The sequence below is a fragment of the Nanorana parkeri genome, unplaced genomic scaffold (genome assembly GCF_000935625.1).
Source record: "Nanorana parkeri isolate BGI_ZX_2015 unplaced genomic scaffold, ASM93562v1 scaffold431, whole genome shotgun sequence".
Taxonomy (NCBI): domain Eukaryota; kingdom Metazoa; phylum Chordata; class Amphibia; order Anura; family Dicroglossidae; genus Nanorana; species Nanorana parkeri.
In genome coordinates, this window is record NW_017306699.1 from 378,345 (window position 1) to 404,133 (window position 25,789).

Consider the following 25,789-nt stretch of genomic DNA (forward strand, 5'->3'; position numbering starts at 1 on the left):
CTGCTATATGTCACAACCAAGGCTCCCATCTAGAGCTGAAGCTTGCCATTGCCTTACTACTAGAAGCAGTTGAATTACAGGGCAGAGCAAACTTGAGCATCAGCCATCTAAACTAGAACAACAAACAGGAGCTCTAGTTGTAACAGCAGATTCAATTCTAGTGTTCATTCGAAGTCTGCACATTCAAAGTTCATCCACAAACAGTATAGTTGTACTTCAAGGCCACTTTCACTTCTCAGTGAGCCTCATGGTTGAAAGTATCTGAAGACTGTTAACAACAACAGGTTTCTCAGTTCCATTTCTACTGTGTTCCAGCAACCTGAAAGGGAGATGACGGGTGGCTAGAAGTAACACAGGTCTAACAAATACTGACCCGGGAGGCTCAATGTATGTATGCAGGTTCCCTGTGAATAAAACGTTTTCAGAGCTAAAGTGGAGCAGCCGAAGACCCATTCTCAGAAAGCCAGAGAAAACCCTGACGGCAGCCTGACGTTCCGTTTGTTTCACAGTAAGAAACATTTAGGCAGTTATCACCTTCTCATGAAGAAACAAAAGGCCAATCAGCTTGACCCTTCTACGCTTTCATGAAAAAAAACAAAAAACGAAGTCGACTAAAGCCCAAAGCATGGCTGTGGATCGGCTTCAAAACCTTAAAAGTATTATACAATGGGTCCATTAGAAAATTGAATAAGAGATAGTGCTAAGGGTCAGCAACCTGAGTGCAGCAGAAGACAACCAAGAAAATGCCTGGTCTGGCAATGCTATCTGCAGTGTTCCCCCTTACATCTATGTACATAAGCCAACAACAACCAAAAAGTGCAACTAACCCATTACGAAGTAGTGAATAAAGACTGCAGCTCAAACAAATCCAGTACCTGCTGGAAAGGAGCAGCAACAAGAGTTACACCTTCTTTATTCCAAAGAAAAGGAAGGTCGTACTGACACCAAACTATGAGGGGAAATGTCTCTGGTGAGTCTTGTCTGACGTCACTGACATTTACAAACTTATTGGTAGTAAAAGAGAATACAAAGCAAGACAAAGAAGAGAATTCTTCATATCTATTGCAAGAATGACACCACAAGCGTTGCACTCTTTTACCGCCAGGTGAAGGACTAGTAAACCTTATAACAAGCTTTAGTAAAAGAGTTAGAAAGAACATTCAAATATCGTAAAATCTTCCACATCTGTACGACCCCTAGAGATAGCCAACACCAAGTAAATGTTGTGCAGCATGTGCTGAAATGGAGATCCTTCATCTTAGGCCTAAAGAGAGGCTTACAAATCTTATTTTGTAATCATATTCATGAGACTCCTAGACACAGGTAACCTACATGTGGGTTGTAAACCACCCAAATACCACATTTACCTATTGACAATGTTATCAAAAGCTCCTACCCATACTAGCATTCTAATTGGTCTATTAGTCTTTCAACCACCTAGGTACTGGCATTCAAATAACCATTCCTGGCCAGTCATAGCCAAATGAATGATAACGTGTTCAGAAATCAACGTCTCAAGCTACATCTCCTCAGGAGCTGTGGATACCACCGTGACATGATCAAGTATTAACGTCTATACTATCGGAATGGAATTTTCTTTCAAGAAAAAAAAATGTCCAGGTTTTTGTTGCCCACAAATGGACACATAGCTACATCAAAAAATATACAAAACACATCTCTTCTTCTGTTACAAAATATGACATGCATTTGGCCCATCGTGAAATTTAAAAGGCCTTCTTTGTATCTTGGGCACCAAAAGCACAATTGTGATTAAGAGGCGTATGGCTATTATGAAATATTACTGAGGTACGACCGACCTGCCGAAAAATTGTGCAAAAAAAGAAAAAACAAACAAATTCATTTTGTGCAAATATAAAATCTGTAGTACATCAATGCATTGCAACATGGAAATGTATTGATGACCTCTGAAAGATACATCAAAGAGCGAAGAGTCCAGCAATACATTTTCCTTGTGCAAACAAAACCTTCTTTTAAAGCCCATTTCCACCTTTGTAAGCGATTCACATTTATTGTGGTAATGTAGAGGCGCAGTGGTGATGTATATGTGTGTCAGTTTCACGACTCACATTGCAGGCTACCTTTTTATGGACTTTTTAGTAGGCCCGAGTCCTACAAATTGAAAATTGTCTCCGCAGGAAACTCAGGCTGATACTGGAGTCAAATGATAAAAGCAGTGGACCCCCTCCTTGTAACAAGATCACTGCTCACCAGCTCTGCCTTTACAATACACTGTCCAGGGGGGTTTCCACAATGAATAGGGGGAGAGAGTGCTCGCAGAGAAAGTGTCAATGTACACAGACTGCTTGCCAAGCACAGGAGGTGGCCATTTTAAAAAAGGAGCTGTAGGAGGAGATGAAGAAAAGGACAAAAAAAAGTATGTTTCTGTGTTCATATACAGCAACTGCATACACCTGCTTCATGTACACTCGGTGTACATTGCTGGCATATGTTTTTTTTAAAATACCTCAGCAAATGTGGAAATGGGCTGCAAGCAAAAGGCAGCAATTTTGTTGAACAATACAGAAAAGGAACTACCTATGTACACAGTTGTACTGATTGAAACTGCAAATACACACATAGGCATGCAATATAATTGCTAACAATATGAACAGGTGTTTTTTGTGAACAGCTGAACTTAACATGGTGCAAGCAACTCATGTGCTTTGATGATGTGCTGGGATCTCCAGCATTGGAGAGATTGACTGACCCTTCTATCCTCTTTATTAAGAATAGGAATCAGTGACTTTGCCTTCCAAGGAACTGAGGTTTAACCTGTCACACAGGTCTAGCAGGGATAGATATATCTATACAATAAAATATGCACTCCTTTGGGAATGCTGTAAAGATCATAAAGTTTTAAAAAATAAATAAAAGTTAAATCGTCTTAATAAAAAGTTTAAATGGTGGCAAGAAAAAAAAAAAAAACAACTGATCAATAGGTCATCGGAGAAAGCTAAATGTGAAAAACACTGCCAGGTTTTATTCAGGCAACTTGATCAATAGATACTATTGTCCAGGCATTAAGGGATGATATTAACAGTGGTGTTGACCTGATCGTAACCTTGAAACAATAATCGCTGCAAGCTGCTGGGCATCGGTCAAGTGTGGGTTCTTCTCCATGACAGAGAGTACCACCCCTGGAGGAAAGATGTTACACAGGTTTTTGTAAGTCTGATACTGATGCTCTGGAATGATGTGTTGCTCTCTATGGTCACTGGCCATAGAAGGCCAGTGAGGAGATCTCCAGAGCTGTTCCATCTTCTCAGGCATGCTTCTTACCATGACTGGTTCATAGCATGGCTGCATGAGACTATTACTAAGTGGGTACGAGTGGTAATTATAGGAGTCCCTGGGGCAAGGTAAAGGGTCCCAGCTAGCATGTTGTTCACGGCACAGTGGAGGTCTTCTTTGCCGCATGGGGTTACTCTCATAAAGACGGGAGTCTGATATGCTATCCATTCTAGTCATGACCAATGCTCTCCCAGGCTGAGCGTTGGCAGAAGGGTGCATATTCTCTGGCGCTGGGTAATCTCCAGGACAGCTTGACCGTGCCCCAACAAGTGGATGTTGTAGATGCAGAGCCAAATGTGAAGAGGACTGCTTCCGGGAATTTTGCATGGGCTCCTCCTGACCGTAGCTCTGAACTCGTGTTAAAGCTTCATGGTAGCCATGTGCAAATGGCTGCCATCTATTCTGTGGAGGTGGCCTTTGGTGTTTGACGGTGTCTTCAGGTCCTGGATCTGAGATGCCCAAATAGAGGTCACTGTATGAAGAATAGGAGTCACTGCTGTTGTGACTCATGCAACTATCTGGACATGGGCTGGAGTTCCTTGAAAACGCTGCTCGGTCCTGCTCTGCGTTGTAGTAGTCAGAGCTGTGCATATTGCTGATGCTCAAATTAGAGAAGTCACTTAGCATTGAGTAGTAACCATGGTCTCCCAGAGATTCATATTTTGGATACTCCTCAGCGTAACTGACAGAATTGCCATGGCTGTTGGTGACCAGTATTGGTGGATAGTGAACACTTGTCATGTGCTCCAAGGAGGATTTCTGGTGGGAGAACTGCGATGATCCAGGCACAGGGCTGCTTGCCGAACGTGTGTTCAAAGCACTTACAGCATGACACTTAGGAGGTGGCAGAGTTGGCACACTCAAGGCAGATACAAGTGATGGCACAGAGTTGGCCTCTGATTTGCGGGCTGCTGATAGCCTATGTTCTGGCTCCAAAGCCACAGAACGAATACTAGGATCAGATTGTCTTTTAGGAGCAATTCGCTTTGTTTCCATGGATCCATCTCCCTTGGAATTAGATGGGCCCATCCCACATTTTACTAACGCACCTTCACTCATTGTCTTGACCGCTGACAGTTTTGCACTTATTCTGAGTTCATCAGCAACTGATCGCAGAGGCTGGTTCGCTCTCTCAGGGTGGTAGTATTTACATTTGTGTCCATACGTACATTTCTTCCCTAAAATAAACAAGAGGAGATTACCAAGAGGTACATAGTTAAAATTAAAAAATGGAATTTGTTCCATTACTGTTATATAGCCTCTGCAGAACATTCTTTTGTGTGCTAGTGGGTAAAGTCAACTGTCCAACAATCCCAGAATGATCAAAAGTCTGATACAATGGGGTTGATTTACTAACCTTTTAAACACACCACGAACGTGTATACACCTCTGTAGTGTGTTCCCTCCCAGCATGATCTATGGGAGGAATCGAAACACCTTTGTAGTGTGTACACACCCAGCAGGTGTGTTGTTCAAAGCCCTGCAATGAATTGCACGGTAATGTGGTGTAAATTAGCTCTATGTTATGTTGCTTGCGTTGATGAATGCAGGAATGTAAATGCAGGAGCTAACCATTTTTGTCTAAACTGTGAAGCAGCATTATATATGCATCATGTGCATGATTTTTCCATATATGGCATTAGTGGAAATATGCTTTTAGAGACTTTTTGGTTGATAAATACGTTTTGCTGTGTGAAAATCACACACACCTGGTGTGTGTGTGTGTGTTTAGGTTAGTAAATCAACCCCAATGTGTCAACAAAGAAACATTTTGTTAACTGTTTCTATTGCAGAAACATGTACCAAAAAGCTGATACACAGCAGGATTTCCTGACCCCCATGTGTTCAGCTGTCAGTGATAGTGAGTGCAGTAAATCCCGCACAGCTATTACGGTGAAATACCCGATCGCTACAAGCAATCAGATATCTGTCAAAGCTTAATTCTTTCATTAATAGAGGGCTCAATACTGAGGCATCAATGAATAAATGGTAACCACTGATCTCAGCAGTTAATGGCTTCTGACATCCCTAAATAGCTGATCATGTACAGTGTACGTGATCAGTCATTTGGGCACTTCGTGGCGGGGACCTGCAGTGTACGTCTCTCATCACAAAGGGGTTAAACCACACAACCAGCTAAAACACGCTCCAACAAACCGCACATACACTTCAATACTTCTGCAATATTAGCTCAAAGCCGTGAGATTGAAATGGGCCACTATAGAGGCATCACCATCAGCACTATTTTAGAGTATTTCTGACAGATGATACTAGTGACATTTCACAACTAAAGTGTGTGTAGAGTGGGGAAGGGATATAACATTCATATATAACATATTGTTATAAAACATAAAGCCCCACGAGTAGTTTAGCCCTTCCCCACTTTACTTAAAAAAAAACCCGAAAAAATGTTTTGGATAGAGTTGTACACTAACCTCTTGGACCAGCTCGTATATCAGCTGCATGCTCTGAAGTATGGGAAAGCATACAAAGCTGCTTTAAAAAAAAAAAAAACAACACACCACACATCTAGCAGCTTCTACTTACCATAGGGACATGGTTGCTTCTTATGCTCCGGAACCACAGGCTTTTTACGTAGGAAATTTTCTAGACTGGGACCATGCCTTCCTAGTGGGTCATCAGGTGGCATAAACCTGGGTACAAAGTGGAAAGGAGTTGCAGAGTGAAGCCATCAAATAACAGCAATGACAATACCGTATGCTTTGTACTGCAAAATGATTTTAAACAAGAACCAAATAAAATAGTGCGGCAATGTAAAAAAAAAGTAAGTCATTAATAAAAGGAGGTCCAGTTTGTTTTTTTAGGGTGACTCATGCATCCCAATGTACCTACTTATCTAATGAGCCAGTAAAAAGAGCAATGGCAGTGTAAAATTAGTTAGCAACCAACCACAAGTCACCTTAAAATGGACTAACTCTTCCCAGTGGGCACATTTGCCATCACTTCCTGCCCTACAGATCACACAGTAAGTGAAAGGAAGACAATCACAGCAATTAGAAACCGGACATAAAATTATCCAAGCTTAACAAACATATTTCAGCTGGAGTTCCCTTGTAACTGAACCGATAGGTTGCCATGGGTCACATCATTCTGCTATTTTTAATGTCTTACTGACTAAAGGCCGTGACACAGTGCACGCGAAACCGTGCAGAGCGAAGCAAAGCTGTCCGGCACGGCACTCAGTGTGTGAGCTGAGTGCAGTCAGATGATTGACTGCACCTTCAGCCAATCGGCTCGTGCTTAACAACCGGCCAGACACCGCATCCCGTCGCGCCGGTTTATACGCGCGAGCCGATTGGCTAAAGTTGAAATTGTTCATCTCGGCACGCTCAGGTCCGCGAGCTCTCGCCAGCTGAGGTGCTCAGGAGAAAATGACATGACACACTGCTCGCAAAGGCAGCGCGCCACCGCTCCGCGATGCTTCGCGTGCAGTGTAGTTCAGTTAGGATTTAAAAATGGAGAAGCTGATTGGTTGCCATGCACAGCTGATTTTGTTTGCTCCAGATTTTGATAAATTCCCTTCTCTGTGAAGTTGAATCAATAAAATGGCAAGTCTAAATATCCTGATCAGAGCTCAACAACATTCCAGTAGAATGGAAACAATTCATCCCATTGTTTGTCTTGCTACATAGATGTACTGTACAGACATCTTAGAAGAAACCTTACTGGCCAGAGCTCCTTGTGACTGGGATCTTATTTATATTTTCTATAAATATCAATATCTTAGTAGAAGCATCTCACTTTGGCCACAAGCAATATTGAATTGACTCTGGTTGTTCTCTGGTAGCATAAAATGAAACTGGTCTGAGCTAGAAATCGTGTATGACAAGCATGTGTTCATTCTTTAGCCGATTTAGATGCCACATGCTCATCCCCTTTACTTTGGATTAAAACTTTAGCAAGCAGCTGAACAGCAATAAAGATTTGGTTTTCAGCTTTTGATATAAAATGTATTTATTGCCATCTCTGTTAAATTGTATTTGGTTTTCCCATACGGTATACGAAAGCATTTAAACTGACAGACTTCTAAGATGATGGATGTAGGCCAATGGCAATAATGCAGAACAAAAGACCCTTACTTGTCATTGACAAATGAATACATAAGAAGTCTCTCTTCAATAAACTTCTTCCACTCAGGCTTCTCATTCTGGAGGTCTCGGTAGTTATCATTAGATACACTTATTCCATCAGAATCAAAGGACAGCTTGACTATGAAACGGTCATCATAGCAAACCACTCTGCGACCCTGCACCCGGCGGGATGGTGTAAACACAAGAATCTTCTCCTTTTCCAGCTTCCGAAGAACCTCCTGGTCTGTGGATAAAGCAAAAGATTCATATCTGATGTTACATGACCTTTAAATATTCTATACTGGTAGTATTCGTATTATTCGAAAACCTCTATTGTTAAAATATGGAGGCCGTTATTACTAACCTCTCCTTCAGAAAATAAGAGTCTCCTCACTGTTTTGATAATCCAATGTCTTCAGAACTTCCCGAGTCACTAACCAGTAAAACGCGACCAAGATTTCTGACTTCACAAAACTTTCTGGTCAGGCAGCTCGGGAACTAGCATTTGTATAATAAAAGTAAGCGATGGCAGCCTCCATATTTCTCTCAGTAGAGGTTTTCTTACTATTAGAGCCATATAAAAATAAAGTACTCTAGAATCCATATCCAGTATTGCTGACTTTCTACATTTTACCTAAAATGAGGCAGCTTGTGTACATGACTGATTGTACATATATTTCAAAATGCCAGTGCAGTGAGTGTTATCTTAACTCTAATGGAGCCAACTATTATTGGTGGCCGGATATTCAGGAAAGGTAGTCCATTACAGTAAGTAGGACATTACCCACCTGTTTTTTTCTTCTTATTTTAACCATTTTGAACTTAAAGTGGGAACAATGAGGCGAGTGATTTACACTCATCCCCATAGTTAGAGCCCACGTGTGACATTGAAACTGTCACACGTCGGCTCTATAGATCGGGAAGTCAGCAAACACATACCATAGCTCTCTCACTTCCTGGTCATCTCCCTGCAGAGAGTGGTGGCTGTCAGTCACCGCTCCCGCTGGCATTCCCCCCCCCCCTTCCCTCTCCGATCCTCCAGCACTGACTGGGGAACAGACGGGGAGGGGGTGGGCACAGCTGGCTCTGCCTTTAGTTAAATAAGTTTTGATTAGGGATGCACTGATACTAATTTCAGTGCCGATACCGAGTATTTGGGCAAGTACTTGTACTCGCCCAAATGCTCCGATACCTTCCCCGATACTGGAACTTAGGGCCAGAGGAAAATTTCCTCTAACTGGCAGTGCCGGGGGAGCATGTAGCTGGCTTCCCGAGCAATCAGGAAGCCGGGTGGCATGGCATTACCCGCTGCCCAGCTTCCTGATTACCCAGGAAGCCTGCTCCATGCCAGCGGAAGCACCGGTATTGGTATTCGGTATCGGCGAGTACCGAAAGTAAAATATCGGTACTCTATACCGAAAAAACGGTATTGGTGCATCCTTAAGTTTTGTTTAAAACTTTTTTTAGTATTGGGACAAGTAGATTATCATGAAGGACAAGTAGATTCAGCCCCCGTTTTAGTCCTTTGGACAAGTAGTTTTTTTTTTTTTATTTCCACACCCCTGATTCATATTGTTTCCAGCTATAAACCTATTAAATTACATTTTTCCAGGAAGTTGCTGAGCATACTTAATCCTCCGAAATACATTTAATGAACTAGGGCAAGTATTATTTGTGCAACATATTCTGAGAAAAAAAAGCATTTTGCAAGTTCCTGACACACTTCTTCCAAGTAATTGTCAATGGATTCTACCAAAATAGTTATAATACCACACCCTGTTTTTATTCATTCTCTAGCTTCCTCTTCGTGATCTATTGTAATCATAATCATCTGTTATGTGCTGGTTCAGTAAGTTTTTGTCTTCACATTTTTATTTGGCATGTCCAACTTTATATGTCAGATTGAATATTTGGGTTGGGCTTGCATTTTAAACTTTGAATAATCCTTTAATACAAGTAACTGTTATATTATGACCCTCATTGACCTGAACTCCACCTTGAAAAGCTACATGCAAGTTTTACAGTGGTTTGGTTTTTTTGGTATGCTAACTTTTCACTGAATGTTAAATGTCTGAATGTTAAATGTCTCTTGTTATTGCTCTTAAAGTGACATTAAACCCTCAGATTTTTTAACATAAAACAATACTGTAATGTGCGCCTTACTGTAATCCATGGTAGTTTCCCTTCTCTTTGCTGCTCTTACTTTTAAATCTGTATCTGTTCTCATGCTCTGCAGAACTTCTGTTTTGCAGCAGAGTGCCAGCAATGGGAGCATCAGGTCTTGACTGCTCCTTTCTCCAAGCTGGTACAAAGACAGTGATATCTTTGTGGCCTTTCTCCAGAAACCATTCCACAGCCAGTTGTATTCCTCGGCATGAGAAGACCTCTTTATTGCCATGGCTGGATGACACAGAAAAAAAAAAAAAAATGAAACATTCAAGACGCATACCATCTCCTCTCCTTCACATCAACATCTCTGCTGTATAGGAATGGAGGTTATCGCGCACAATCCTATAAAAGTGTACAAGTGGAATTGGTAAGCCTGATAAACTGGCTGCAGTGTCAGGACACAATCAAATCCTGGTGGCTGCATGCATGCTTTATTCTTTTTGCGTTGTCATTCATTTCAATGGCACCCAAAACGCACCTCCCGCCTGCAGTGCGATTGCCCACACTGGAACGCATGGTATTGCAATGCCAAGCCTTCCAAAAAATTGTGCATCCGGTATTATTCTAAAATATACTTTATGTTTGCAACACTCCATTTGTATATAATTGATTATAAAAATAATCGTTAGTTGCAGCCTTGTACATATGTAGACTCTGTTTCTGCAAAACCCAATAGGGCTGCAACAACTAATCGACATAATCGATTATAGAAAAAGTTGTCAACTTTTTCAATCATCGATTAATCGGTTTCTGATTGGTTGGCCCTGTTCACACCCAAAAAAAAAGAAATACAGGTGTGGTACACAATGACTGCTTTACTGCGCCTTCACACCCAAGTCTATGAGAGTCTACAAGAGTTGGCGACATCTTGTCAGCGAATGCGTTTCCACAGCTGTACTATGTGGGCCTTCAAAACAAAAAAAAGGTCTAACACACACAAAGTTATGTTGATTCTCATCGCCCTAATTGACCATGGCACAGTTTGGAAAAGTGGTTAGAGCACTGGAACATTACAGCCCTAAGTCCCCGCCGTTCACACCGCCGTCGTTTTTCTAGCTCGTATTGGTCATCATGGAAAAGCTCCGCACAAGAAATCCTACTGATTTCTAAAGTCCACGTTAAAGTCTCAGCATAGTGTCGTGCTGAGAAAAAAAAGCCAGTCGCTGGTGAGCTTTTTTGGGCAGATCAGCGCGATTAGGAATAGGAAAAAGGGTCACATTGCGCTGATCTCCCCAAAAAGGGGCGCATCTTTACAGGCTTGTGTGGAGCTTTTCTGTGCTGACAAATATGAGCTACAAACGCCAGCGGTGTGAATGGGGACTTAGACTGTAAGCTCGTTTGAGCAGGGTCCTCCTCACCCACTGTTTCTTATGTCGATGATGCTTGTCCGTGTTTGTCTAAACGATTGTACAGTGCGGCGGAATATGTTGGCACTATATAAAAGTAATTGTAATATTTTAGGGATGCACTGATACCAATACTAGGAGACGGCTTCATGGATAATCAGGAAGCCGGGCTGCGAGTCATTACACGCTTCAAGGCTAATAAGGAAGCTGGGCAGCAAGTCGTTACACGCCGCCTGGCTTCCTTAATGGGACTTCCGGTATCGGAAATCAGTATCGGCGAGTACCGAATTTTATTTTTTTTGTAGTTGTAACCGAAAAACTGTTACCGATGCATCCCTAGAATATATAATTGGTAACACAGGTAAAACGTGTGTAAAGCCATCGAAAAAGATTGGTAGTAAAAAGTTAATTCATAAAACCAGAAAGGAAGAATGCTGGTAAAACACAAGTGCAATGCATTAAAAGCCATGAAAACTACACAAGCATTAAAACACTAGTGACTTCATGGAGTCACTCTAAGTTCCCTCTAAGTAATACATTTCCACTGTAATAATGCTACCAGAAATGATCTGTTTGCAGTAAAAGTGTACCAACCTCATTGCTACATTACTTCCATCAATGACGATTGGTCTGAGGTTATCCGAACTGTCAACAACATCATCTTCTAAAGACAGTTCGGGAGTTGCTATTTCTTTGGTGCATGGGCCTCTAGGTACAAGATTGCTACTCAAACTGCCTCCACTAGTCTGTGCCTCAGATTCCCCCTTATTACCTAGCCTCACCAGCTCAGCTAGGACATCGTTAATAAGAGCATCTGCTCCCAACTTGTTAAGGACAGATTGGATTTGTTCTCCATTGTAGCCCAACTTTAGGGAAAAGTCCATTTTTGCTTGATACTCTCGGTCTAGGCTGCTCTTAGCATCTTCCGTCTTTGCTGCTTGTTCAAGAGGAACTTGAATACTGCTCTGAGAGAAGCTGGGACGGTCCAGACACGGGGATCTGCAGAGTTGTCTGTGGGGCTTGCTGGAAATGTCTATGCCTTGAAAAAGAGTGTTAACATAGCTGCTGATGGCACTTTTTTCCCCCTGCTGTTCGGCTTCACTCTCAGAGCTGGTCCATTCATCAGATTCTCCACTGCAGTCTCCCATCTCATATTCCATCTCACTTGCAGCCGCCCTTTCTTCTTTGGACGGCCTCTTCTTTTCCATTTCCAGTTTTCTGACCATGGACCAGGCCGTCATCACGTTTAGCAGATGTCTAGAGATCACAAGGCTCCCCTTTTGCTTTATCAACACTACTAATTATGTGGATTTAATGGCATTTTCAATCAAGAGCAAGATTCTCTCCATGTCGGAAATCCAAACTCTTGCAGGGGAAGTGCTGAGATGTGGGTGCAATGGATTCCTGAAACACAATCAAATACTTCATTAAACTTTGAAATAATCCTAACAAAAGATCATTTAAAATGCTCTTTACATTCAAGTTCCTTATGATTGTTACTGGAGGGTCAACTCCAATTTTAGAGGGACCATTTCTAAATAGAAGTATATGAGCTTTACACTGTTTGCTTGGATGTAAAGAAGTTAAGATCCATCTTTACTAAAATTACTTTCCTTTATCCAGTGGAGGGCAAAAGAAATAGGTCCCTTCCCCTCTCCGGAGCATATAATGACCTTTGGTTTCTGTGCTCCCCCACCATCCCAGGTCAGTCACCAGGAGTCAAGTAAAATACCCAGCACTTCTCGCTATTGGTCACCCTGTCATTTAGTCACCCTCTCCTATGATGCGGCGCTGGAGAGATAGCCCTCTGCGCAGACTGACAAGTCAGTCTGGAACCTATACTAGATCCTAGCAGGCAAGCCATAATAAGAGGGGGCAAAGCAAATGGCCAGTTTAAGAATTTATAACTTACGGAGCACTGACCCAAAACAAGAATGCTGCAATGAAGCCAGGATCCCTGACCGGCAGATTTGTTCTAGGTAAGTATTCACTGGCCTCCACCCTTAACAAGCGTACAGGTGTTTAGTAGCCCTGACAGGTTCCTTTTAGGGCCATATTATAAAAGAAAAAAAAAAAAAAGGGGAATCCCCGAGCAGAGGATTCTTTTTCTAAGGAAGGATTTAAAACATGCATATCGACTGCAATATAAAAAAATAAAATCCCCCAGCCACCCTCCCTAGGCTCCTCAAACTGCAGCATTTTGATGCTGTCTGCAGCCCGCACAGTAAAAATCTACAGCCGGGCTGCCCCTGTCTGCGCACTAACATTCCATAGACTTGAATGGGGCATACTTGTATAGCATGGGCAATGTTCTATTCAAGTCTTTGGAACGTTAATGTCACTCAGCCAAGCCTAGATTTTTACTGGTTGGGCTGCAAACAGCGCAGAAGGCCACAGCTGGCAGAGCTGGTAAATATGGACCTGAAGAAGGTAGGCATTGGGCACAGCTCTGTGTAATAACGGTGCTGAAGTAGAACACGTTCTTTAACACACCATTTTATCCATGGTCCTGCAATTTTCTTCCCCGTCAATTAAGATTGTGATGACCAGTCCCCTGAAGCTGCTCTTCTTCAACCGCTAGTTACTGCCCCTCACACCAAAGTGTGAGCCGCAGCCACAGCTTGGTCCTGCATTGTATGTGATGTTGCAAGAGTAGCACCCACATTCAGTGCTGGAGAGAACAGAACCAGACTGCCAGCTGCTATGGGACCATAGAGTAACTAAGGAATACGTAAAACAATCCCCTTGACAAACAAGCAGTATATACCATCATCAACTTGGCGGACAAATGTACATTTTTAATTCAGGACTGAGCAAAGACAAAACACCAACAAAATCACAGCTACCCTGTTTCCCTGAAAATAAGACCTACCCCGAAAATAAGATCTAGTACTATTTTTGGGAATTGCTAAAATATAAGACCTACCCCGAAAATAAGACCTAGTTGTGACCATTCCCAGGGCCGGTGGTGGCATAAGGGGGAACTTGAAGAGCCGCAGGAGAGAATCAGCGGTACCAACAAAGCCAGCGTTAGTAGAAGCGAGGTGGCACCGGAGGTAGCAGAGCCGCATAAGCTGATGCCTCCTCTATAGCGCCGGCTCCTGTCACAGGCGGAGTGATGCCAAATGCACTCCGCCTGTGAGGAATCAATAGTGAAAGTGCGCTTTAGTGTAATTTTAGGCCTATTCTATGGCGGTCAATAACAAAGTACCTGCCGACTACTAGAGAGGTCCGACTTCCACACAGAACATTCACTTGTTTCCTGTAGTTCTCCAGTACAGACGATTGAAAATAAATGGTAACAATTGAGATTAACTTATCTGAGTAACCACCGAGAGTCAGAAAAGAGAACCCTGTCCACACAAGTAAAATTCCCCCAGCAAAAACTAGTTTAACCACTTGTTGGGAATTTCCCTTTATTCCTACTCCAAATGTGATAGAAAACAGCGTTAGTTACCTGGTAACTCATTTTCTAGGAATTTTCCAGCACATGGCTCTATAAAGAGGAAACACAAGGCTCACAGACAATAAAAAGAATAAGCTCACACTCACTACCTCACTGATATTAAAGAACTACAAGGCAAACAGAGAACATACTACAAGTTAGTTTATTCCCCTAAATCGATAAAATAATAGTGATAGCAGGAAAGTCCCTGCTGTCTTGGAAGATACCTAAAAACCAAATGACCAGGTAAAGAACTCCAATTTCCCCAATTATCTTCCAGGACAGCACATATTTCCCCATAGTTCTCCATAGGGTAACGGGAGGACACAAACTAGCGTCCTCCCATTACCCTAAGCTCAGTATACCGCGAGCTGTAGCTCGCGGCATACTGAGACGTCGCGGCATACTGAGACGCCGCAGCGGATATCGACGTAGATGACGGGATCCGCCCAGCTGCGTGAGTGACAGCTGGCTCTGCCTATCTAGAGGCAGAGCCAGCTGTACCCGCCCCCTCCCCCGTCCGTTACGCCAATCAGCGCTGGCAGATCGGAGCAGGGAGAGGGGAATCCAGCCCCTCCCCCTGTCACGGCAGAGAGCCGTGACAGGATCGGAAGGTGAGCGAACCTGGTATGTGTTCGCTCACCTCCCGATCTACTGAGCCGACCTGTGACAGTCTCATTGTCACAGATCGGCTAGAACTATGAGGTGAGTGGAAATCACTCACCTCATAGTTCTCCTTTAAGGCCTGGCTAGTAGCTCAGGACTTGAAATTTTGACCCCTGATACAGTATTTCTAAGAAGCTTCATACATGTTCTGCTGAAACTCTCAATATAGTGGGTGACATATACTGCAGGTGCAGTGGTTTGTAATTGCAAAATGCCAGTAATTTTGGATTTTTTTTTTCCATATGATCAAATTACCCATTTTGTTCTCAAATGTTCAAACTTCTGCAGACCGGCCATTTCTACCAGACAACTATTTCACTGGCAGAGATCAAACTAATTTTGTAAAACACACACAAAAAAAAATCTTCAAGGGACAAATCATGAAATCATGAATTAAGTATGTTTCTGCTCTACTGTATGATCTCAATAGGAAAAGAGGCAAACTTCCCAGTGTATATGAGATGAAACAACAAATAGGGTTTCCTCTATAATAAAAGTACATTTAACAAACAAGCTTCTGGAAGACCAAGTAAACAATTAAACATTTTTCTAAATCATGTTGTACATCTCAAAAAAGACGTCACTGGTGTTGTTGATCAGCCCATTTTATCAGAATCCATTAAGTTACTGAAAAGCAGCACAGCATTAGTCCACTTATTGAAATCCTTGACATTTTGTACAAAGATATGCCTCGCAAGAGACATTAATGGAACAAAGCTTTGGCCTCCTCATCTGGTCATTAACCACTTGGCAAGAACATCTGCCAATCCATTATCCCTTGCCCAAGTGTCTTCCTCTTCTCAATTACAGGACTCTTCAGAATGTCCGCTGCATCTGAGCAAGTTTTTGTAGAAACATGACAGAGATCTCTCTCTATATATAGATATATATAACACATATGGATATTCCATGATGTCATCTCTGGCATACAACACTCCAACGATAACAAATGGATTACAGGGAAAGGTATTGTGATGTTTTGTAAACATACAGCGGATACTTCAGTCATATAAGATTATATAAAAGAAACTGTTTTAAGGCTTGTTCACACCATTTTCTGGTCCAGATCTACAGCAGATCTGCAGACGCGGTGCTATGCGTGCAGGGCGTTTTTGACGCGTTTTGACCGTGTTCCAGTTTTTTTCCCAGTGGGGCTGTCAGTCTGGTAGCTGCAGTGCGGTGCGGTTTCACTGCATTTTTGACACGTTCGTGGGTTTCCGGACCGGAGAAAATGTGACATGCAGTACTTTTTCTGTCCGGAAGCTTAATTTTTGAAGGCGATCTTCATAACTCAGGCATTCTGTTCCTTTAATTAATATTGTAACCCTTCTCTGAACTGTCACCAGTTTCAGGACGTCTTTTCTGAGAGTTGGTGACCAAAACTGCACCGCATACTCCTGATGAGGCCGAAGCAGTGACTTGTAAAGTGGAAGTGACACTCTTATCCCTTGTTACATTCCCTCTTTTGATGTACGCCAGTTTCCTGTTTGCTTTGCTGGCTGCTGCTTGGCATTGCATACTATTGCCAAATCTGTGATCTATGAGCACCCCAAGCTCTTTGTCCATGTTTACCTTCCCTAATGTAGCATCCCCCAAGTTGTAGTTTGCGCACACATTCTTTGCTCCCATGTACATAGCCTAACATTATCAATATTAAATTGCATTTGCCATCTTGTAGCCCACGCTGCAATTCTATCTAGGTCTTGCTGAAGTGCATATATCTCCTGTTTGATATTTACTGCCCTACAGTTCAGCATCGTCCTCACACACCGAAATTAAACTATTTAATTCAATCTCTAGGTCGTTAATTAAAAAGATGAACTGGATCGGTCCCAGGACTGAACCCTGGGGTACCCCACTCCCACATTTTGCCCAATAGCGTACCAAATCCAGTTACTATGTGATACACAAACCTCAAAGTAAACAAGAAAACTTCCATGACCTTCCCTGACTGAGCCACCCTGCAGCTCACAGTGGGAGGGTTTCAGGAACAGATGAGGTGCGGTCATTCCAGAAAGTAGTAGGCAGGACTACATGTGGTCAGATGCTGATGGACAAGGTACAGATTTGTGAATCAGCAGTGACAATGCTGGTAGCCAAACCCCCTGCAACATCTTCTTGTTTCACAGTAGTGCTAGCAGGCACTGCATACCAACTTTTTCTTCAATGGGAAGCCATAGCTCTGCTGTAAAGGCCAACTCCACTTTTCCAGGTAAAACTGACCCCAGTACATTTTCTCTTCAACTGTACAATTCATTGGATGAATTTCCACACATACAATACCCCCAACTAATATTGCAGACGTTTGTTCCTTCGGAGGGCCTCTCATGCTACAGATCTGCTTCCAATTTCAGCACTAAAATGTCTGAAATGTCTAAAAAGAGAGGTTGTGTCATAACACACAGGATACACAATACAGACTGCAGAGGAGCAGGCTTCTAGACAGGTATGATATCCTACAAAAGTGCAGGGATTAAAGGCCAACTACCCCTTTGGGGAAATCTCCCAATACTTCCCACCAAGTGTCAAAGAACAAAAACTGATGAGAACATCTTCTAAATGGGGGCACAGACAGCAACCACAGAAAATCTGGGGCTTCACTATTACCTACAATAGTTCATTAGAGTCTCAGAATGGATGTTTTAAAATGGAACCCCAGGTAATTGAATAAATCAAGCACTGAAATACATATAAAGAGAGTTGCTTTCCATTTGTCCAGTCAGTCCTGAGAATTACACAGCCCTGCCAGATAACACAGCCAGATGAAAGTGAAAAATAAATAAAATTAGGGAAAAGTTGAAATTAAATATACTTACCTTAGCCCCGGCTTTGTCCCACAGTGCATGGTGTGACATCAGTGTTTCTCTGGCAGGATCCCAGGAAATGCCGGCTATACCAAGGAAGCTCCTCTACCTTTACTGGAGTGTCATCTGGTTAGATTTGTGAACTAAGCATTCCCCGGGGTCTCACCCAAATGAGGGAGACATCACCCAGGAGGAGACAAATCCTGTATTAGAAAGATCCTATGAGGGATCGGTTTTGAACTTATTAAAAAAAAAAAAAAGAAAGTATGCCAGCCTGAGAGGATTGTAAGATGGAAGGCTAAGAAGAAGTGGGTGTGTTTGTGTTTTAACCACAGTTTGTAAAGAAATGTCACCAGCACGACAAACACGTCAATTTCAGTGAATCTTCATTTTTTATTTTTCAGAAGTCACTCAAAGTAGAATCAAGCGCTTCTGAGGCCACACAGGGTCCCCTTCATCAGGCTTAAAGATAGAACACTTTAAGCCTGATGAAGGGGACCCTGTGCGGCCCCGAAAGCGCTTAAAGATAGAACACTTTAAGCCTGATGAAGATGACCTTGTGCGGCCCCCGAAAGCGCTTAAAGATAGAACACTTTAAGTCTGATGAAGGGGACCCTGTGCGGCCCCGAAAGCGCTTGATTCTACTTTGAGTGACTTCTGAAAAATAAAAAATGAAGATTCACTGAAATTGACGCGTTTGTCATGCTGGTGTCCTGGTGACATTTCTTTACAAACTTTGCTTGATGCGGCGACATCCACAGTCACTGCGAGCACCCACTTTCGCTTATGGGAATTCCGGTAAGGTAGTGCTACAGGACTTTTGATATTTGTGTTTTAACCACTTCCCGACCGATGACGCAATTATCCCGTCATGATCGTCGAGTTTGTAACCGTCAATCGGTACAATGAGCCCCTGGTCCGTGAAGGGACCAGCAGTTCATTGAGTTACTGCTGTTGATGGGTCCCTCGGAGTCCAAGGTAGACTCTCAACAGAAGATTTGGTGGTCACTGTGATCACAGGGAGAGCCGAGCGCTGTGATCGCAGAGCCATGACAGTCACAGAGCCGACAGAAGCTCACTCTGTTGTGTGCAGCTGTGAGCCAGCCAGTTTGTTTACAAACTGATATATTCTCCTTACAAACTGAGGAGAATACTGCATTCTACTTAGAAATACATATTAAAGAATGATCAAAACCCCTGTAAATAAAAAAAGGAACCCCCTTAGTGCCCCCTAGTTTAAAAAAATAATAATTTACAAATGAAAAAAATAAAGTTTTAAGAAACTGAGGGGGCGGAGACAAGGCCAGTCACCCTGCACGAGATGAGAGAGCAGTAGTGACCGGTCTTTTTTTACAAGAAGCTCCTGCACAAAGTATCACACTGGAGCACTGCACGCCCACAGGTACCACCGTTCAGCGTCTGTGCTGATAGATCTTTATTCCAATAACACAGATGAGCCCCGCCATACAGCCACACATGTGCAACCAGCTCTGGCATCAGTCATTTCTGAATCACTAACCCATGCGCAACTTCACAGTGAAGTCACTAATCCTGGTATGCATATGTTTGGGTTTGATGACAGCCAGGCAACGACCACATTTCTGAAGGAAGCAAGGGAGAAACACACCATTCACTTTATATCAGCACAGATTTCCATTAATGATGATGAATGGGACACTGGAATGACATCACTGCTGCCAGGCAAACATAAAACTTGGGAGGAATTTCTGCACAATTTCTACTCCATAATACAATTACCGTAAACTGAGGGCCTGACGACAAACACAAATAAAAAATAATAAAAAGTTTCCCGGAACATTTACAGGAAATGATTTCCTGCTACCAATGAAACAATACAGGAAGGTTTATGCAACCATCTGTAAAAGGAGCATAAGTCAAATCACAGAACCAGTCCCTGATACCATCAGAGGAAAAAAAGATATGTCATAATATAATGGGGGATAGTCTTCAACTTGGTTTCCCCACAGAGGATGTTCTCCTTTTCCTAAGGTAAACCCCAACAGTGAACCTCTGTATTTGCGCCCCTTCACCTTCTTTCAGCCACAGCACCCATTAAAAGTATGTAAAATCTCAAGACTCCCCAGCCTAAAATGTCATAGATTTTAAGGGGGACCCCGTGCAAAGACACACACAAGTGGTTTTCCCCTTGAATCAAAGTGCTCCCTTCAAATCAAGATGTCCCCACTTTCACATCAGAATCACCTCTTTTGCATCAGCTTTCACACCAGAACTATAACTTTCCCACCAGCATTCCCCCGCCTTACATCAGTCTTCATTGCCCCGTCACATCACCGTCCCACCACAACATTTTGAGGCACCTCTGAGGAGGCCAGAAGGCACCATGGCACCCTGGTTGAGAAAGGCTGTGTTACCTACACAATTCAAAGCCTTTTTATTTAAAAAAAAATAAAACCTGTTGATCTTGCCAGAAATGCAATGAGCGCGTTATCTTCCGGTATTTAGCTGACAATACTGAACTAAAGGACAGCCCTGTCTAAATCTTCTCAGTGCACTACAGGACACCTCCCCACTGTGTTATGGAGAGAGTGGGGGGAGGGGGATGTTTCAGGAGTGAGCAGGCTAGGGTCCTCTGTAGATACAGTACAGTGAGTGTTGTCAGACAGAAACTGGCAAGATCACCGGGTGGAAACAAAAAGGAAAAAGTCTAAAAAAAAAAAAAGAAAAGGAAATGAATGCAGCCGTTACATCTATAATAGTACTAAAGGCTATTCGTTTTAACGATTATTTTCAAAATCGATTAGTTAGCCGATTATTAAGTTCGATTAATCTGTTAATCGGATAAAACTACTGTATAACGTATTATTGCTGGGATTTGTTGTACTCCTCTATAGCTGGGGGTATTCCGCATTGCGCTGTATAATTCCTTGATTTGTAGTCCTCTATACAGCGCAATGCGGAATACCACCAGCTATATAGGAGTACAACAAATCCCAATATACATACAGTGTATAATGTATTGCTGGGATTTGTATTCCTATGTATAATATACAGCACAACGTACCATCAGCTATAGAGGAATACATATCCCAGCAATACATTATAGAGCACCATGTGTGGGAAAGTGCAGGCGTACCTGAGCAGTCTTCCAGCAACTTGTTTGCAGCGTGTGTGGAGCCGTGAACAGGGCCAACCAATCGGAAGCCGATTAATCGATGATTGAAAAAGTTGACAACTTTTTCAATCATCGATTATGTCGATCACCCCCAAACACTTACCTATACGCCACCTTCACCGCCGATAGCTCCCAGACAGTGTGTCCCCGAAGTTCCAGGTTGGGAAGAGGGATCCTGAGGTCACAGGCAGTGATAGGCTGCTGTGTCTGGCTGCCAAGACACAGAGGAGGTGGGAACAGGGACGTGGCTTGCCAAGTACTGTGTGTGAATGGACGCACACAGCATGGCTCAATCCCCAGCTGGAAGCATGCACGGGTGTCTCCTTTGCCAGTAGGGGAAGGGGCTGAAGTAAATCCAGTGAAAAATGAAATGGGCGGTATTAAAGACCAGCTACACAAGTACAAATGGATCTCCTCTGGGAGGATATAAAACACACACAAGGGTTTAATATCACATAATTACTGATAACTGCCAGTGTACCACATCTGTCTTCTTGGGTTTATATACACCATCAAATATAAACTCACAGCTTTCCACAACGACTCCACCCACACATTACCTACCTACAACAAAATCTTCTGGACAATCCTGAACAATATCCCGACGATTATTCTCCATTCACACTGAGAACAGTCTCTCAGGACAGGCGCTGTGTTTATGCTTCTGGATGTGTTCAATCACAATCGGGGGAATTTATCAAAACTGGAGCAGACAGAATCTGGAGAAGTTGCCCATGGCAACCAATCAGCATCTCTCTTCAGTTTGCTCAGGTAAGATTTGAAAATGAGACAGAGAAGCTGATTGGCTGTAGTGCAAATCTGTTCCAGATTTAGTCTGCTCCAGTTTTGATAAATTCCCCCAATGTGTATGATACCAAATCCCCTTTACATGTTTAGAAGGTAAAATCAATTCCTACATGAACCTGACTTCTATATTTTTCTACATGCAGATAAAAGCATCTAAACACAATAGAGTCAATTCACAAAAGTAGTAGGTCAGGATAAGGATACGTATTCTCCAAAACAGTCAGTTCTTTTCTGCGGAGACCAATAAGAACTGGAAACTAGAGTCACATGACTAATATAAAGATGCTTTTTTATATACCCTGTTTCCCCGAAAATAAGACCTACCCTGAAAGTAAGACCTAGCACTATTTTTCAAGATTCCTGTAATATAAGACCTACCCTGAAAATAAGACCTAGTTCGGCGGTAGCATGTGAGGGGGAACTTGCAGGAGAGATGGTATCAGCCTGCAGGGACATACTGTATTAAGGGGATGACAGGGGACTCCCCCCAGCCAGCGCAGTGACAGGGAGCACTCCAGTACCTTTCTTCACAAACTGCTGTCCCCCGAAGACACTGCTTAATGTAATGGTACTGTAATGTGTACCGGTAGATGGTACTGTACTTTACCATGCTGTCCACTGTCTGATGTCCCCACTGCTGCACCGCTGGTACCGCTGTCCCTGGTGGCAAAGGAAGCCGGCGCTGTAGAATGCAAGGCTGCGGCGGGAGCAGAGCCGCATTAGCCGATATTCCTCTAGAGCGCCAGTTACTGTGACAGGCGGAGTGATAAAGATAACTTTAGATTGTTGTAGATTTTGCTGCACATAAAAAAAAAAGCAGACATCCCCTGAAAATAAGACCTAGTGTGGTTTTTGGGGGCAAAAAAAATATAAGACAGTGTCTTATTTTCGGGGAAACACGGTATATATATATATACACACACACACATACATACAGAAACACACACACAGTATAGACACATCTAATAGCACCTGGCGTGACTGTAGACTTCAAGCTGTCAAACTATAATGTAAATAGCCAATAGCACACAGGTAATACCAGGTGTTGGTGACTAGTAAACAATAACACAGTTCTTATTATTATTAGTACAGAGGACAATCTGGGGTAATAACCAGGAGCCGTGTACAAATAATCAGAGCCAGGCACTCTGATGATAAAACATGAGCAGAGACAATGTAGACTCCATCTAGGAGAAGGATGAAGCTCCTGTCACTATAACGGGATGTCAGTGCTGAGTACGGTCCCACCCCCCTGCAGACCGGTGATACAATCCATAGGCAGCCCCGGGTATGCGGAGGTCTCCGTCCATTTACCTGTATGCTCGTCCTGCTCTCTCCCCTGTCGCCGGACTCCGCTGGCTCTCTTCTGCAGTCACATAGACGGAGGATTCTGGGAGGAACAGGAAACTGTCACTGAACAGCCCTCCCGCTACTCCTCCGCAGTCGTGCAGCACAGAAGCCGGGAGGGGGAGGAGCTATACTGATGGACGCTGTGTAGAACCAATCACTGGAAAGGTTAGCGCGCCTCTCCCTTCAATCCATAGGACTTGTGAGATCGGCTGGAGATGTGCGGTGCCGCGGACAGTGTGATCAGCGCTGGTGTATAGAAGTGGGGATAGTGATGATCAGAAATCATGGGCTGACATCACTTTGTTGTACCCCTCCTCCTTCTCTAGGACCGCCCCTTCTGTGACGTAGCCAGGAAAGGAGCAGCTGGGAAATTCAGGGGATGCTGTGATGACCTGAGCGCTCCGAGTATTGCTGAATCCCGTGACTGTACACATGATCTCCTCATCATGTGTGTGTCATACAACACTTTCCCTAGTTCCCCAATCACTCTCCTTCCTCTACATACACAGGTCACTGGTAATCCGGACTCCCTCATATACTCAACATCTACACACTTCTATTCTCTCTAAAGTCAGGGACAGTTCAGCTGGCCGTACACACAATACCAGATTTCCTCTCATCAGTCTGTGGGCTACACTAAGGGGGGAAACTTCACCAAAGGTCTGTCCAATCGCCTACCTATTGAATGGATCGTTTCTATGGTTGTTGGTAAATCTGGGGAGAGTTCAGAGATTGGAAGGTGTGCCCACATTCATTCACATTAAGGCAAAGCAACAGGTTCGCTTTATGTCCCATTCACACCACATCCGTTGTGATCTGTTTTTCAACGGAAGATAACCCCAAAAAATTAATGGGTGTGAATAGGACCAGTTCCCATCGCTGCGTTGCAATACGTAGAACCTGCTCTACATTGTTTTTCAGCACAACGCAGCGGTGTGAACTAGCCCCATTCATTTTTTTGGTGCCCTCACAAGGTACAATCACAAGTCTACGGACCCGATTTTGGTGTGAACGGGGCCCTAAACCCAACAGCACATAGCCATGTTTCCCTTCATTCCGCTGATGGGAGTATAGAAAATGACTTTATTGGCATTGTTTCTGTTGACAGTTTTTACTAGGGATGCACCAATACCGATACTAGTATCGATATCGGTGCCGATACCGAGTATTTGGGTGAGTACTCATAGTCGCCCAAATGCTCCTATACCTCCCCTGATACCCGAACATCCGGTCAGAGGAAGATTTCCTCTGACCGACACTACCCTAGAGGAACATGGAGCCGGCTTCCCTGGCAATCTGGAAGCCGGTGGCGAGTAATGAATTTTTTTCAGATACAGGTCATGGTGGTGCAGCTCTCTGCACCCACAAACCACTTTAGGGAAATGTAGATAGGGCGTCACAGCACCAGGTAGGGGAAGATTTTCTGCACACATAGTAAAATGCAAAGTTTATGGCACCGTAGCCACGCCCTCCGGCCGCAATGCGATCGCCTGCACGGCTGCAAGCACTATTTTGATCGCACCGGACCGCACTGCAGGCACAATGTGCCTTGCGATCCCATTGCGGCCGGAGGGCGTGGTTAAGGTGCCATTCAGTTCAATTGCCCGCTACGCCCCCTCCTGCCCGGCAAAAAAGAGAGCTGACCGCAATGCGATGCAGTGCATTCCGGCCAGAATCGGACCGGAACGCACTGCATATGGTGTGAACTAACCCTAAAGGGCAAGGTGAATGTTCTGTCAAATAAAACAATACTATAGTAGTTGGTATCCAACTGAAGTCAGTCTCAGACACATATAGGCACTTTGGACAAGAGATGTGACACATCTAATTTTGAGATTTATTAAAACTGAAGCAGACAGAATCTGGAGCAGTTGCCCACAGTAACCAATCAGCTTCTCTCTTTAGTTTGTCGAGTTAAGCTTTGAAAATGAAAGATAGAAGGTAATTGGTTGCTGTGGACAACTGCTCCAGATTCGGTCTGCACCAGTTTTGATACATTCCCCTCTATGTACATGTATCTGTCCCAAAGTTTGTCTGGTAAGCTAGTGCCGGTTTCATAGGTATGCACCAAATCCATAAATGCTATGCAGCCTTGTACATGAATTTGGTGCAAATGAGGACACTATTCTTGTAACTCTGAAACACTTTTCTTATGGTTCTCAACAACAAGAATTCCCCTGACTATATTTTCTGAAAGCAGAGGCTCTGTAGAATAAAACTGTCACAAATTCACACGGTCATTGCACTACTGTTTATCAAATCTATATTTTCAGCAAAAAATACACAAAAACACAACATAATACCCAATACATTAGTCAAAATATATGTACACTTGTGATTATGTATGGGTAAAGGGACCCATACATAATCACAATGACACAATTAGGAATGTCATTTAAGGCTCCACAGGTGCCATTACATTGTATTAAAGTATATGCAATACTAAAAGTACACCTTTTGAAAAACGACATGGCTCGCTGACTGTGTGAAATCTGGCAGTCTATTAGCCTCATTAACGAGCTATTTAACACATCCATGCAAAATACAAGACACACGCCCCTCTGAGGAAACCCCTTTGTGGGGAGGAAACGCGTCAGGGTAACGTGTGCAAGCAACTTCCCTGGACACTCACAAAAGCTCACCCC

At 43.2% G+C, this 25,789-nt stretch overlaps 1 protein-coding gene across 1 annotated transcript; it reads right to left on the bottom strand.

The window, feature by feature from the left end:
• Positions 1-1,814: 1,814 nt before the first annotated feature.
• Positions 1,815-12,317, bottom strand: ZC3H12B (zinc finger CCCH-type containing 12B). The gene is made up of 6 exons (XM_018560080.1): positions 11,513-12,317; positions 9,664-9,803; positions 7,413-7,647; positions 5,860-5,966; positions 2,514-4,490; positions 1,815-1,996 (listed from the first exon to the last, which is right to left on the bottom strand). The coding sequence occupies exons 1-5, from the start codon at positions 12,157-12,159 to the stop codon at positions 3,055-3,057; spliced, it is 2,565 nt and encodes an 854-aa protein (XP_018415582.1). The 5' UTR covers positions 12,160-12,317; the 3' UTR covers positions 1,815-1,996; positions 2,514-3,054.
• Between the last annotated feature and the right edge of the window lie 13,472 nt (positions 12,318-25,789).

What these genes read in the sequence shown, in the direction of transcription:
- ZC3H12B (XM_018560080.1), bottom strand. Translation starts at nt 12,159, where the DNA reads ATGACGGCCTGGTCCATGGTCAGAAAACTGGAAATGGAAAAGAAGAGG. An exon ending in TATTCATTTGTCAATGACAA is followed by an intron (nt 5,967 to 7,412) that starts GTAAGGGTCTTT and finishes CTTTGTACCCAG; the next exon opens with GTTTATGCCACCTGATGACC. An exon ending in GAAGCAACCATGTCCCTATG is followed by an intron (nt 4,491 to 5,859) that starts GTAAGTAGAAGC and finishes TGTTTATTTTAG; the next exon opens with GGAAGAAATGTACGTATGGA.